General features: G+C 35.2%; 1 protein-coding gene across 9 annotated transcripts in view; it reads right to left on the bottom strand.

The window, feature by feature from the left end:
* The window catches only part of LOC117407345 (dachshund homolog 1-like), a 170,778-nt gene that overhangs the window by 100,328 nt on the left and 54,603 nt on the right, over nt 1-15,847 (bottom strand). For all 9 annotated transcript variants that reach the window (XM_059029354.1, XM_059029352.1, XM_059029353.1 and 6 more), the window contains exon 2: nt 2,271-2,386. In XM_059029354.1, the coding sequence (XP_058885337.1) occupies nt 2,271-2,386 (116 nt within the window). The remainder of the gene's footprint in view (nt 1-2,270; nt 2,387-15,847) is intronic.

Below are 15,847 nucleotides of genomic sequence, written 5' to 3'. Positions count from 1 at the left end.
AACAATTCCTAAGACAAGATAATGGGGATAGTGATGGATCTTTCCTTTTTTTTCCCTCATGTACAAAAATATCTTCGAGTTCTATTTTGGCTTCACTGTTTGATCTTATATTCTTTTAACTATTCTGTTGCAAAAAAAATAAATATCGGTTTTGTCATTCTTTTGTGTTTAATACAGTAATATGGAGGCAGTGTGGTCCAGTGGTTAAAGTCCATGGCTTGTAACCAGAAGGTCACTGGTTCAAATCCCACCTCTGCCACTGACTGACTCACTGTTTGTGACCCTGAGCAAGTCACTTAACCTCCTTGTGCTCCATTTATTTCTTAGCATCCTATGGATGAGATGTTAAATCAATGTCCTATTGTAAGTGACTCTGCATATAATGCACAGTTCACAGCCTACCTCTGTAAAGCGCTTTGTGATGGTGGTCCACTATGAAAGGCGCTATATAAAAAGAAATATATTATTATTATTATATCCCACACAAACAAGGTTAGCTACTGTAATAGCAATTAACAACTAGTGAACCAGGGTGACAAAGTGGTCATTTACTTGGAGGCGATTACTTATAGTACATTACAATGCTTTCAATCAATTAAACTTTTATTTGTACTTGGAAACTCATAAGGCAGGGAAATGTGTATCATATATGGCAACTCTTTTACTCTTCGCAATACAGCTTTCTGGGCCTAAAGATAATTATTATCTTTCCTGCAATTGTTTCGACCTTTTTGTACACTGCCACTGTAGTTTAAATTATATTGTAGCCTACTAATTGCTTTTTGGTTTGTATCTGATTTGAAAATTAACAATGAATTTCTGTGCGTGTATATAAAAAAAAAAACATTTAAGTGCCTGCAGTTTAATTACAGCCCAATGTTAGTTTCTGTGTATTAGGTAAAACATGAAAGCTCAGTATCAAGTCATTTGATACTGTAAGTGCAGTTATATCAATGTGCAATACATTATTAATGTACAGTAGTCATAATGGCTATTTGGCTCCTGATAATAAGAATCCCTGACAAGACCAATGTTTTTGCTGGTCTATTGAAATGTGTTGTAATAAGAGTTGACTGTAAAATATCCTCTGACTGGGCTATGAGTAATAGTTCCAAGGTAAGTTTGCTGGTGTTATATGCAGTACAACAATGTGTGAGCTATATTGTGCAGTAGACATTGTACTGTACAATACTGTACATGAAGCATTTATAGATTCATATATACATGAACCTTGCTTTTTCTCTTTTTATTTTTCCATTCAAAGAAACTGAGACACTACCACTTTGAGGACAAATATAATAAATACAGTAACACTTTATCAGGTAAGGATATACAAATTATAAAATGTCCCACTACTTTGTAATTAATGCACATATTACTTATTTAGCCATGCAATCATACAACTGTTGCTGCATATAATGTACTAATAAAAATAATAATAATATAAAAGTGCATGCTGTGAAGGGTATTATTGTTATCTGTGATGTTCACATGAAAAAAAAAACGATTCTCTGCATTCTTATAACCACTGTAGCAACATCTTATGTAATCTTGCACTTTTTTGCCTGTCATGTTGATTTGCCACATCATGTTATAATTCCTCAGCATTTAACTCTCGGAAATTTCAAAGTTATTCGTTTCGAAACCTATAATAAAAACAACAAACAGTTTTTTTTCTGGTTTTGTGAACTGTCACCAGCATCTGATTACACAAGGGTTGGTAACTGATAAGAAATCTTGCTTTCTTAATGAATTTGGCTCAATAAATTGAAATGCATATTCTTGTGATAAAAATGTAAAATCTAACATGTAAATTAACAAATAGCTGTTTTTATTGTTATGCTGAGGAATATCAATAAAACGAAGGAATGTTAACTCTATTACAATACAATTTTTATTTTGTTATACGTACTAATTGTTTATACTTGGTATACTCTGCCCAGTACCAAAGAATCATGCACCTTTAAGTGTAAACCTAGCGAGACCAATGTTTCATTTTGAGGAATTATCTGGTAGTAGCAAACAACAAACTAATACAATTGACATGTATATAATAAACTTTAAAATATCCCAGTTGAAAGACCTGATTTGATTTGCTAGCAGATGAAAGCTAAACCTTTACATCATTCCATGTCTTTGCATTTGTTCGTTTGTTTGTTTTGTGCCAATAATTTGAGATTTGAAAACTCTTGGTTGCTGAGAAACCAGTTTATGCTCTGAGGCAAGTGAGGAAATAGGAAGCGTATTTCTGGAGAGAGAGACACATTTACCTGTAGGAGCAATGATTCCTGGTGACATGAGACCTGGGACAGTATGTGGCATGATGTGCTGATTCTCTGGGGATGTAACACTCTGCGTCCTCTTGGGAGGCCTCCCGGGTCTAGAGCTAAAATTAAAAGAAAAGAAAAAAAAACCTTTCACTTGTACTGCTGTCTTGAACAGATTCTACTGAAAGTGCTAACATGTTTTGTAAATAAATGGTTTTCAAGGACAGTTGCTTTTGCAGTTAGATGTAATAGACTTCCATTACTAATTAGATTACATGCTGAATTCATTTCATTCACTGAAGATCAACCGCTTTTGATGCATAATTCATAGCCAGCACCTCGTTACCTGCTCCTTGGTATTAATATCCAGACACCATTTGAATTGCCTCGTTTGCATATGCTAAAATTCAGCACGTAGCTTTCAGCTTGAAAATTACATGTTAACTTGTAATAATTATTGCAGTCAGGCTGCTGTTGATTTATGAGACCAAATATGTGTAGTTCTTGTAATGAATGATATTTTAAGGCTCTTCCGGAAATTAAAAGGCAATGGCTGCCTAAGGAAATGTTCTCCTTGTTTGATTTAATACTCCAGTTAGCTTGAAGGTTGTATGAGAGAGGGATTCAGACCTGTAGTATATTTCTGATGAGATGTTTTATTACTTCACATAACCGGCCTAGTATCTCGATGATAAATTACAATACCTGCCTAATCTGGTGGAAAAGGTCTCTTCATTTTCTTTCTTTTTCAAGGATCATCAAGTTATACTTTAACTTATTTCTGCCTGTGTGAATTCTCCATTGTAACAACTTTTAACCATACAGTATGGCTCCAGTGCCTTCATATCAACAAATCAATACAATTGATGTTAATTTGTGTTTACTGCACTCTGCTTATCCTATGTTAACATAATCCCAGAAGTGAGAATACTGTTTGGGATCTTTGTTTTTTGGAGGGCTTTTGATTGAAATGAGTTACAATAAAAGCCTATTGTATAAAATTCCATTGTCCACAATTGTATGTAGAAAGTAACTGACTATAGCCCCTTTCACACGCATGATCTACTCGGGTCAGAACCTACCCGGGCAGTACCCAGTATCATGCGGGTCGGGTACCCGGTTTTCACACTGCTTTTGATAAAGCAGGGTTGACCTGGATGACAGACGCAAGTACACAATGTGTGTATCAATGCCCCGGAAGCAGCTTGTTACTGACGCTTCCGTCGAAGCTACTCTGGACTGAACCGTTGGCCACATTTTTAATTAGAGCAAATGTTTCTATATCCCTGTTGCAATCTGACTCATGCTGTGTCTCAATCAACAAAAATATGGCTAAACAGAATAAACAGAAACGTTCCTTGCGGAAGTGAAACTTCCACGGAGGCCATCCTGCATTTTGTCTCGCTCAACCCGGGTCAAAGCGTGTCAACCCACATCCTGAGGTGGGTCACCCGGGTCCCATCCAGGTACGTGGTTTCACACTACACGGGATTGTGACCCGGTTAGCCAGGACCAGGGTCCAGATCCGGGTAGGATTGCCAGTGTGAAATGATTGATTTAAAAGTCAATATGACTGAACAAATATAATGTTGCAGCCCATTTAAGCGAGGACGAGGGGCTTTTAAATAAGGGAGGCTCTTTGATTAGGAAATTACTTTCACCAAAATGTTCATAGTTCCACTATGTTCAGATAGAGTCTTTAACACAACATACTTTAACATTAGCATCTAGCTGTGTTATATATTATGGTGCTGTGGCAATTGTCAGGGCAGCAAATTTTTTTTTGGCAAAAAATTTGCTATGCCTTCTTAAGGACCACTGTATGCCATGTAAGTTTTCATAATGTCATCACATTCACTTCCCTATAGTCTGGTAAAGCTGGAAAAGGTTATTTTACCTGAATGTGTTTTGAACCTTGAAAGAAAGTTATGAGATGACATGCTATGTACCTGGTCTTTTTAATGATAATTGACTTAATAATACATTTTTAAACATCAGATTTAATTGAGAAAGGAATTCATTAACACAAAGCTTTTTTTTTTTTTTTTTTTAAATACCGGTTACCAGAACACTAACTGAAAACCTAAATAGCAAATGCATTCTTTTTATTAGGTTTTTTTACTATCATAAAAAAAAAATGTGTCCTAGAAATTTCTTGAAGCATCCTTTCTTTAAAATAGCTCTGATGTCATTGCATGTGCTTGTTTTTCAGACATAAAAAACAGCTGTCTCTTCTGAAATAAGAGTTCTGCTATTTAACTAAGGAAGACATTGCTCTAATAGTAAACATGATTTATACTGTGCTCAGTAGTTCCCTTTTGTTCTTAACTGAATTATGCTTAAATGTCATTCATGGAGGCTCAAGTTTAAATTATCTACAATGCAGCTAAATTTAACATTTAAATTCCTCTCTCTCTCTCTCTCTTGAATGCCAGAAGAACATTTTGGATGTTTGCATGTTGGAAAATGCTCAGTGACTTCTGAATGCTGATTCAAATACTTTAAACAGAAATGTTAGATACATCAATTTTTTGGGTGCCCTGAACGACAATTGATGGAAACAAAAAGTCCCATAGCAATGTTCAAGTCACCATAGAAATCCACTAAAGTCTGGATCAACCAAAGGGTCTGTAGTGTGCTAAGTTAATGCCATCTAGTGTACAGCTAGTGCACTGTGTCAAGTATCATTCAGTACGGTTACTTTTCATTGCTAGCAAAAGAAAGTGGCTGTGCACTCAGCACAACCCTTGGTTTATCTTGCCTTTATTAGATGTATATGGAGACTCTACTGGTACAAACTCAAATCCAGGACTGAAGTGCAGAGAACATTATCCAGGCTACATTATTCAAAATAAGGAACTCAATATAAAATCGGATAAACTACGTTTGTACCCTTTCAAAATCCAATTGGCATCTCTAACAGCAGAATTTCAAATCTGAACTGAAATTTCTACCTTGACATCTTTCTTCTTATGCTGTATGTGCTGTATATATAGACGTGCCATCTGTAATAATGCATGCCATCAAATATGGCTCAAAATCAATACCTTTGTACATATTCTGAGAACATGTTTAGTAATTTAATGCACAAGAAAAGGAAAATAACTAATTTTCTAGGTATAGCTTCAGCAAGACAGTTTTAATTGAATCTCCCTTAGAGATTCAAACTACCTGTTTATACACATTCTGAGTGCTTTAATTAAATTTGGGGCTGTGCAAACAAAAGGCTGGTGTATAACTGGATTTATTAGGCTATAATTTTTTTATTGACTTATTTATTGTTCAAATACTGAGGTCTGGAAAGACCAAATGAAACAAATATAAACGTTTACCAAAATGAAATCAGCAAGTCAACCAGGAACATCTGTGCTTTTCTTCAGAGGCGATCCCTGGATATTCTTCTGTTTACACTAGAGATAAATTGCTGGGTTTATTTTCCTGACTTCAATTTATAAAGAAATCCAGCACACTACCTTCAGGGTCCAAGCCACTAATATGTTACAAATACAGGATTTCTCCCCTTTTTTGTTGTGTAACCATGGCAAAAGAAAATAGAAATGCACTTTCCCTGAACCTTGTTTCTTTTAATGGACTTGGTCCATGTTGACCCAGCAGTGCAAGCTGGAACCCGATACTATCGGATAGACTGCTGCTAAAGCAATCAGATTAAAGGCAAACTATACACTCCATTACAGTACCAATTTCAGTGCAACAAAGCCATTAGAGCACAACGGCCTATTTCTATTAATCATTCCTTTTTTCGCACTGTTGTAGGAAAACTACAATTAAGTTAAACATTCAATAAAATACCAGTCTGCAATTCTACCTTTGATCTCCACCAATAAAAGGTGGTTGTTTCCCCTCACTTTGATAAACCCTTTATAAATGATATATATATATAGAGAGAGAGAGAGAGGAGAGAGAGAGAGAGAGAGAGAGAGGAGAGAGAGAGAGAGAGAGAGAGAGAGAATAGTGATATACAGTATGTTACACGTGTATCTCTTTGCAAATGTCACCTAAACAGGATGACATCCTTAATTTACATTTAGTGATTCAGGTGGCCACTGTATTATTATCAAGAAGACTCCAGTCACATCTAATGTATTCTATGATTGGGAAAGTTAGTAAGGCAACTGGGGGTCAAATTATTCACTTTGGACTGGGGTTAGTAAAAAAAAAAACAAAAAAAAACAGGCTTTTCTAAGGCCAAGGGAAGCTGCACACAGGTGTATTATAAGTTTTGTTTAGTACTACTGTATGTGCTACCGTTGAGTGTTTATAGTTATAGATGATGATGATGAGAATGTGGCATTTGATGTGTAGAAACCCCTCGTGGCAATATTAGTACATTTTATCACAAGCCATCAGTAATGGCTGCTTCCCTCTCTGTGCCATCTTTTTGAACTGGTGGCCCACTTTCTTATTTCGAAGCTTCACTGTTCTTGTCTGCTACACTGCCTTCTTTTTTCTAATATCTTTAGCAGTATACTCCTGCTTCTCGAAACAAAGTCTTTTCCATCATACCGCCAATCAAACCTTATAAAATATTAACTCTATGTCATTGCCCTTTTTAAAATCTCTCACCTAGAATTCCCTAATTGTTCCCGTTCTTTATCTCTCTGTACCAGAGAAATTAACAAAATAGCTTTTATCGCAATGAATAACCTTTTAACTGAGGGATTATCGCTGGTTTATTTTTCATTTCTTTTACAGGAGATAGCAGTGCATGCCTCATTGATTAGTTTGCTGAGGTGGTGACCAGCAATGAAAACAAGGTCTCGGATATTGCCAGGAACTGTTTTTTTTCTTCAAATCATTAAAAAAAAAAAAAAAAACGGTTCCACACATTGCTTGCTGAATTCCGTTTCTTGGATATAGAAAGTCACAGGTCAAAAGAAGTTTGTTTGTTTATTTCAATCACATTGTGCTAAGAGTTACTTTCAATATATACAATTCCCAAAACCTGTTATCTATTTTTTTTGCTAAGGTACAAGGATAACAACTTTCTCTGTTATAAATAAGCAACCAAATACAGTTAGTCTACGATATAATCAACACATGACAATCATGCTGTATGAAACTGTACCCAGTCTGTCATTCAAAGTCATAGAAATAGTTGTATGTTTTTAGGGGTGAGGTGTAGAAATGCACTATTGTTATTATTAGTAGTAATAGTAGTATTATTATTATTATTATTTATTATTATTTTTTTTTAATATAATTTAGTCGTTGCAATTCTTTTTTATTATTTTCTCCCCAATTTGAAATGCCCAATTATTTTTAGGCTCAGCTCACCGCTACCACCCCTGCGCTGACTCGGGAAGATGAACACACGCTGTCCTCCGAAGCGTGTGCCATCAGCTGCCCGCTTCTTTACACACTGCGAACTCACCGTGCAGCCGCCTCAGAGCTACAGCGTCGGAGGACAACGCAGCTCTGGGCAGCTTATAGGCAAGCCCACAGGCGCCCGGCCAGACTACAGGGGTCGCTGCTGCGCGGTGAGCCGAGGACACCCTGGCCGACCTAACCCTCCCTCCCCCCGGGCGATGCTCGGACAATTGAGTGCCGCCCCCTGGGAGCTCCCGTCCACGGTCGGCTGTGGAATAGCCTGGACTCGAACAGACAATGTCCAGGCTATAGAGCGCATCCTGCACACTAGCGAGTGGTTTTACTGGATGCGCCACTCGGGAGCCCCTATTATTATTATTATTATTATTATTATTATTATTATTATTATTATTAATACTAATGTATATAATACACTAAGTCATGTCTTTGTTTCTTCTATTAGCATGAGAACCAATAATAAAGCTTGTGTCATCTTATGAACAAAAACATAATACAATTATTATACAATTCCTTACATCATTCCCATAGCCTTCAGCATTAATAATGCATTTTAAAAGGTTTCAAAAAAACAAGCACATTTAAAAATGGTGCTGTAAAATTATAATATAAAAATACAGTATTGTTGATACTGTAGTTCAGGCTTCTTTTTCTCAAACAAGCACAGGATTTTACAGACATACTCCGCTCTATTTATAATATAGCACTCCGACTAAATGAAAAGATTGTGATAAAGGTCAAACAGTGGTACATAACATGCTATTATGCTCCCTTGTACAGTATTTATCAATCCCCACTATGATCTCTATCAGCAAGTTGATTTGCATTGAGCTGCAGTTGGTTTATCTCAACCAGCTTTCCCTCACACCTGTCAGAATGTTCCTGCGCCCAGGTAGTTGTAGCTGTGTTATCAGATAGTGATAGACGGATTATGTTTAAGGACTATATATATATATATATATATATATATATATATATATATATATATATATATATATATATTTTTTAAAAAGCTGTCCTTTATTGCTATTCACAGCTGCTTCCTGTTGTAAACACTTTACTTTTGTTCTCAACAATAAATAAGATGAAATGCAGAGAATCAAAGGAAAAAGGGTACTTCAAGCTGAACAGGGCTTTTAATCTCTCAACAGCCCCTAAGTAGCTTGTTACATTAAAACAAAATACAAAGGGACCAAGTGCGCTTTCTGTTCTCTTTTGGAACAATAAAATTTACTGATAAAAAAACATTACTTCTCTGTAACTAAAACATTAGGATGTTTTATCTATCTATGTCAAAGCATTTACCCCTGAGGCCATACAGATATTCTCTTTATACAGTAATCTCTTTACATATTTACATTTCAGTGTCTTATCATTTGTCTTCCTATTAAACCTTTACCTGCCTTGTGTTTTGCATTTTTCCCATTACAATTTAGTTTCACTTCAGCACAAAGAGGCTCTTGCATCCTGCGTTTGCATCCATGTTAGGTGATTTCTGAGGTGTCTTTTTTCATGAACCTTGTCCCATATGTCTAGTCTATAAATGGCTGCCACACTGTTTTTGGTTGTGTGTCTTTCACCCATACATAAATGAAACAGTGCACTTCATATACATGTAGTACACATGTAGTAAAGATTACAGTTAGCTTTAGATACATGTAACAAGAGGAAAAGATTCTTGGCTATCTTCTGTGCCAGTCTAGTGTCATTAACTTCCATGCTAGTTAGTCAACTGCTCTTTAATCCTATTTTCAGTAATACAATACATCTCCCACAACCAGACTGGAACAGGTTGAGGGTTTATGTCTTTGTTTGGGGTGGCACAAGGAGTTCAATGGCTTTGGAGGTGCGCTATGTAGGTTACAGTATATGGCAGTGGGGCTCTTGGGCTGTAATATGTCTTGCGTTGGAATGTATAATGGATGACGGATACATATGGACAAGTCATATTGGAATATATGTCGTTTATTGGAAACTTCACTCATGAAAACAAAAGTACATGGATTTAGCATCACATACAGTCTTGAAAAAGTACCAATGAAATTAATAAAAGAGAAAATTAATTACTAGAAGAGAGTTTGATAATGCCAATTTGTAAAAGCCGTAATGTATTATTACTAGAAAAAGCCAACTGCATTATTGTGTACACTAATTATAAGGCACCAGTATTATTTCTGTATCACTTCTATTAACACTAATACAGACTGAACAGACTGAACAGACTTTCCACAACATGGGAATTGAGGAAGAATTTCTAATTGGTTGACTTTTTTTCATTCCTAATGGAGAATATTTTTTTTAATTAAACAGATACTGTACCTAATGTTATAAATCAGATACTGCTAAACGTAAAGCAGTTAATCAAATGTATTAAAATGAGCAGTTCCAGGAAAGTCAAAATGAGATTTTTAGATATGATTTTGTTTTCAATATTTATTAATTGCAGTCCCTTTGGTTAACAAAACAGAACAGGTCTTATCTTACAATTGTAAGGACATTTAATCTAACTGCTTTGAGTGATCTCTCATTTTCATGAACTGCATTGCATGTGAAACAAGTCTTCAAAAACAAGGCTTTAAAAACATACCAGTCAGGGTGCCTTTGAGGATATTTAATTAAAATCTAATCCTGCATTCATTAAGGCTCACATAAATTAAGCTGTCATTCATAAGATTTATGGATTCTCATTTGCATATTGCATACAATTCATCAATTACTCAAGTATGAAAGGAGCACATTTCCCTTGGAGCTGCCTGCTATCCTGCCAACATTTAAAATGAGAGAAAGAGCAAGACTGTCAGGCATTCGAACAAACTTTCCTCACAATGTCTGCTTCTTGATTAATCTAATTTTCTAGCCATCTCTTACATGATTTTACAACAGTCCAGCTGCAGTTTTCAATTATGTCTCCTGTCTTCACAACAAACTTTCTTGTAGTTTTTTTGGTGCCATGTTTGGTGAATGTAGGGGTGATTTTTATATGTTAGTAATCCAGCCGAGTTGCTTTCACTATATAAGAGTTCTCAATAAGTGTTCTGTAAAGAACATGTTATGTTGTACATGTTAAGGGTTTTACACTCAGCTGGTTATACAAATTAAAGTAATTCAATAACATACCACGTATTTAAGGAAATGGAAATTATTAAAGGAATGACATATTTTATTTGACCAGTAAAAGTGCAATGGTACATTTAATGAGCATAATATTTATATTTTTGTAAACCTTCAGCACATTCAATTTTTTTTTTAACTTAACTCTTAAATGGTGAGGAATGTCAACTATGTTCATCGAAATGAAATAATGTTAATTTAAAAGTCTAGTGCTGTAACACAAACATAACCTCCACAGTATTTCCTGACACATTTCAACTCTTAAGTATTTTGACAGATTGCAAAGTGAACATTTACTGCCAGACAAATACAATCTCTGTTTTCTGTGGGTTGCAGTGGGAAAACATGGTATGGAACTAGTAAGTGCTAAAAGCACACCAGGCATGAATATGTCTGAAAAATAAACAGATGACTTGAAGTTTAATCAGAAACATGAGGTCATTAATATGCATGATTAATACAAGTCTTGCCAAATCACAAGCACGGGCAGCAAAACTCTTCTGTTGCTTTCCTAGGCACCCTAGTGTTTGCTCTAAATCAGAGCAAGTTATTACCAGATTGCTGTTTGATTTTTTCTACCTTTTTCAATTTCCCCATGTGTTTTACAGTGAATACTTAGCACAAGCTATCTGCCCAAACTGCTCAAAAGATGTGTGCAATAAGCAAATCATTTTCACCAAATATAATCACCTACAGCTATGGCCAAAAGTTTTGCATCACCCTATAAAATTAATTTAATTAACTAATTTTGCTTTATAAAGTCGAATGAAACCTGCTGAATAATGTCATGTTAACCTACATACCACTTTGTAGTTTTCCATATACTTCATGAAAAACTGACAAATTGAAAAATGTGACATTTTGAAATCTAACATGAATTACTGTACTACTATTATGGCTTCCGGTAGACTTGCAATATTGTTTTGTAGTCTCTTTGATTGCATGTTAAATAAAATATCTAAATTATGTTCATATATATATATATATATATATATATATATATATATATATATATATATATATATTGTTTTTATAAATTATGTCTCAGTCCTAAAGTTCTAGATGATGCAATACGTTTGGCCATAGGTGTAGATTTTTTTTTATTTTTATTTTTTCTAAATCCAGACCACTTGTTCCGCTCTACAAATTGGCTGGATATCCTTAACAAAAGGCAACGATAAACAAAAAAAAACAATAATTGCCACACATGTGTTACAGAGTTCTGTTCCACCTGACGACACCACGCTGGCTGCTGTTTCAATCTGACCTTTTTATTGTGTACAAAGGGACATTAAAACAAAGACCAGTGTAAATGTCATTAAGCAGAATAAACAATGTGGCATGAACTGGAAAAACATTCAAACGCTAATATTTCCTTTGCTGTAGTATTTTGAATATAAAGAGACTTTGTATGCAGTTATTTATGCATATGTATAGAGGATTATGGAGTAATATTGAAGAATGACTTTACTGTAATGTGCTGTTTGTATTACCAGTATACACTATGTGTAATTTGTACTGCTCACATACATTATTATTATTATTATTATTATTATTATTATTATTATTATTATTATTATTATTATTATTATTTATATCTATTTATTTGGCACCGTTATCAGTTTTAATGGAGAGATTGCATTAACCTTTGTGCAATGTGTTCAATCAATACTGCTAACAGAACAGACAAAGACAAACTTGTCCTGGTAGAAAATATTATTTTCAAATTAAATCCCAAATCCTGGCAGAAGAACATGCAGGTTTTAAGAAATACAAACTAACTAAGCCTTCCTGAAGGGGTTTTAATCTGTTCCCAACAGTGGAGAATATGAATAACAGGGGGGTTGTACCATAATTGACAAATCTGCTCTTTCCTGTTTGAGACATCAATACAGAAGGTGGGAGATAACCCTGATTATTAATAACTAGAGTAATATATGTTGTCTGAAGATTAGCAGTACAGGTGAAATATACAAACATACATTAAACATTTTTAAACTGTTGCCCCCCACACTCGCAATGTTACAGTACATTACTTTCAATTGTCTATATTAAGTACACACAATAATGAAAGTCTATCAATTACAGAATGTGTGATCTTCAGTAATTGTTAAAGTGTCAAAACCAAAACATGCTTTTCAAGTAATAATTTTGAAAAACCTAGTCCCTGTAACCAAGCCTGCTTGAAGCATTAATGTACACATTTTCCTTTGAATATATGTGAATGCAAATCAGCGTTATTTATGATTTCTAATTGATTGCATACTTGTACACTCACTAAAATGCTCAGCACTAAAAGATGTTTGCTCAGCTTTTTCTTATTTATTTTAATGTTTTGTGTGTCTCAGGGATTCAAATTCAAATTTAAGTTCTGCACGAATGTGGTTCCTACAGTTTGTTTATTTTCCTACATCCAAACAGTTACAACAACAAAAAAAGGCAGCAATGTGTGGTCATATCATTTGTTCCTACAATAATTAGAAGAAAAAAAACTAATTTGTGCTGAGACAAACACACACTTTATGTACAAGTTAAACAGGAAGTCCTTGATGATTAACATTAATTGGACCAAGCACCAGAATCCTGTGTGAAACATTAAACAAAACTGATCTGCTGTTTATGCTCTTTTTCCTTTTTAATAATTAATGAAATGTAAATAATCGAGGGAGTCCACAGTGCTTCATATTGTAAGAGGAAGGCAGATGTTTACATAATACTAGAACCTCTCTTTACAGAAGGAGGTTATGAATCTGCCCCATTTTCCCTGTTCAAAGTCAGAAATAATGGTGCCTGTTCCCCTGAGCCTACACTGCAGGAACTGTTTGCATATTTAGTTATTGTTTACGCTGCTCCAGTCATCTGCTGAAGTTCACTCTAATGTGGCCCTGATCAATTCTGCCAGCTGTGTTTAAGTGCTGTTTACAATAACAACATCACAGTGCATTTTTATTCGGAAACAACAGCTCCGACAGCACCTCTGCACAGTTAAGAAAAAAAAGTGGTTTGCCTAAACTAGTATCAAATTGAAACTCTTAAGGAGAACATTGGGTATCTGCTGGTATCTCTTAATTAATCCTTTTCAAATGCACCCTTGGCAGTCCTAACTGAGAATAGACATGTATTGACTGAGAACTCACAGTCTCAATACTGTTTTCTTCCGTTGTTTTACCAGAAAACGAGGGCTGTGAGACTTAACAGCGTCTTCTTGACAATGCAAACCAAGATGGGAAGAGGATATTGTCAGGAAGGCACACGTACCTTTTGTCTCCAATCTAGATGCTGGTGGAAATGATTAATTGAGTGTGACGTAACACTTTGCCTTCATTCGCACTGACATACATATCGGCATCGTCTGCCAAACACACAGGGGTTCTTGATGGAACCCAGATCACTAAACCTGGACAACCCCAATTACTTCAGACCAGGCTCATCTGTCCTATGAGCCAGGTGAAGGTATTCTACTTCTTACCAGGTAAATGACTCATTACACTATATCGCATGCCTCAAAGCAATAGATGCTGCTGAAGGTTTCACAAAGAAAGTTATTCTTTCTTTTTTTTTTTAAGTTAAGAAAGCAAAATGTTAAACTCAGCAAATTTAGGTGAAATGGTAAGATTCCTATGACAAAATGATATCATTCGTAATGTATGGCTTCACTTTACTGACATAAATCCAAAAAATATATTGCCAGAGTTCTCTGATAAATTGTTTGCAACATTCTCGAGACTAAACCCCTCAATTCTACCTTCTAGTAACTCTGAGGAACTGGAGATGTGACAGAATGATGAATATCACAACCGACAGCTCCAATATGGCACAATTCTAGCAGATCAATATCTCATTGCGATAGAAGAAAAAAGGAGCTGATATTTGTCTACACAGTGTATTACAGATGGGGTACATTTCTATTTTCTGCACTCATGCTGAACCCAAGCAATATTTTATAAATGTCTGAAATGGGTTACACACTAGTACACGCAGTGGAAAGTAATCATTGTTGTAGCACCTGTTTAAAATTATGATTGCACATAGCTTAAAACTCCTGTACAACATGAGTGTGTCCTTGGAAATAAGCTGGAAAACTGAAGGGTAGATGTACTGAGATGGGCCAGTTGCAGAGCAAACATACATTTTGTCGTATGTACTAAGAGAATATATGTTATTCAAGAGAGACGCAATATACTAATTTAAATATTTGTTGCATCTTCTTAGCGAGATCTCAAGCATTATACATTGCGAGAGTCGTACAACATTGTTCAAATAAATAGCGGGAGTTGAGTTGTGGTTTGCTGCAGCAGAGGGTGCCCGAAGGATAACATCTATACATACAAGGGGGCAAGAATCAAAATAACATTGTTTTTGTTAAATGAAAACTACAGTGCATTCTGTTTCGTTTTCATTTTACCTATTTTAATACTGATATATATCAGTATTAAAACCCACTTTCACCCCCAAAAAGCTTTTCATAATCATACAGTAACCCCTTACTAAACCGGACATGTTTGTCCAACATCAGGAGGTGTCGGGTTTAAAAACAATCAAATAAAATCGTACACACATACATTTATAGTGCTAAATGCATTCTAAATGTAAATTAAATGAACACTAATGTGTTTTGAGTAGGCTTCACATTACATTATGTAAAAATATAAAGTAAAAATATACAGTGGGCCTACACAGTATACAGTACAGTAGTAAAATCAAATGAATACCTAGCACACTTTCCTTTTACTTTAGCTTACCAGGAACACACAATAAACAATGCTGCTGTATTGTACACATTGGGGTACAATGCAAATTAAATATTATTTTAAATTGAAACTAAATGATTTTAGCGTTGTTTTTTTTGTTTTAATTATTATTATTTTTATCGTGGCCTACTTAGTAGCCTAGACAATTAACACAAAATAGATCCTGGTCCTATAAGATGCTCAGAATGAGCTGGAGGGGTTAGCGTCAAATGTGTGCAGTCTATTGCTCCCAATACGTTGGGGAAACCAGAAATGTCATAGAAATTTGTTTTCAAGGCTTGTAAGTACATCCTGACTTTAGTGAAAATTAGGTACTTGTGTGTTCGCTTCAAAAATACATTGAGCACAACTGGCAACGCATGAGAAAAAGCT

Source organism: Acipenser ruthenus, chromosome 8, assembly GCF_902713425.1.
Source record: "Acipenser ruthenus chromosome 8, fAciRut3.2 maternal haplotype, whole genome shotgun sequence".
NCBI lineage: Eukaryota > Metazoa > Chordata > Actinopteri > Acipenseriformes > Acipenseridae > Acipenser > Acipenser ruthenus.
The sequence above is the reverse complement of the archived record's forward strand: the minus strand, read 5'-3'. Positions and strand labels throughout refer to the sequence as shown.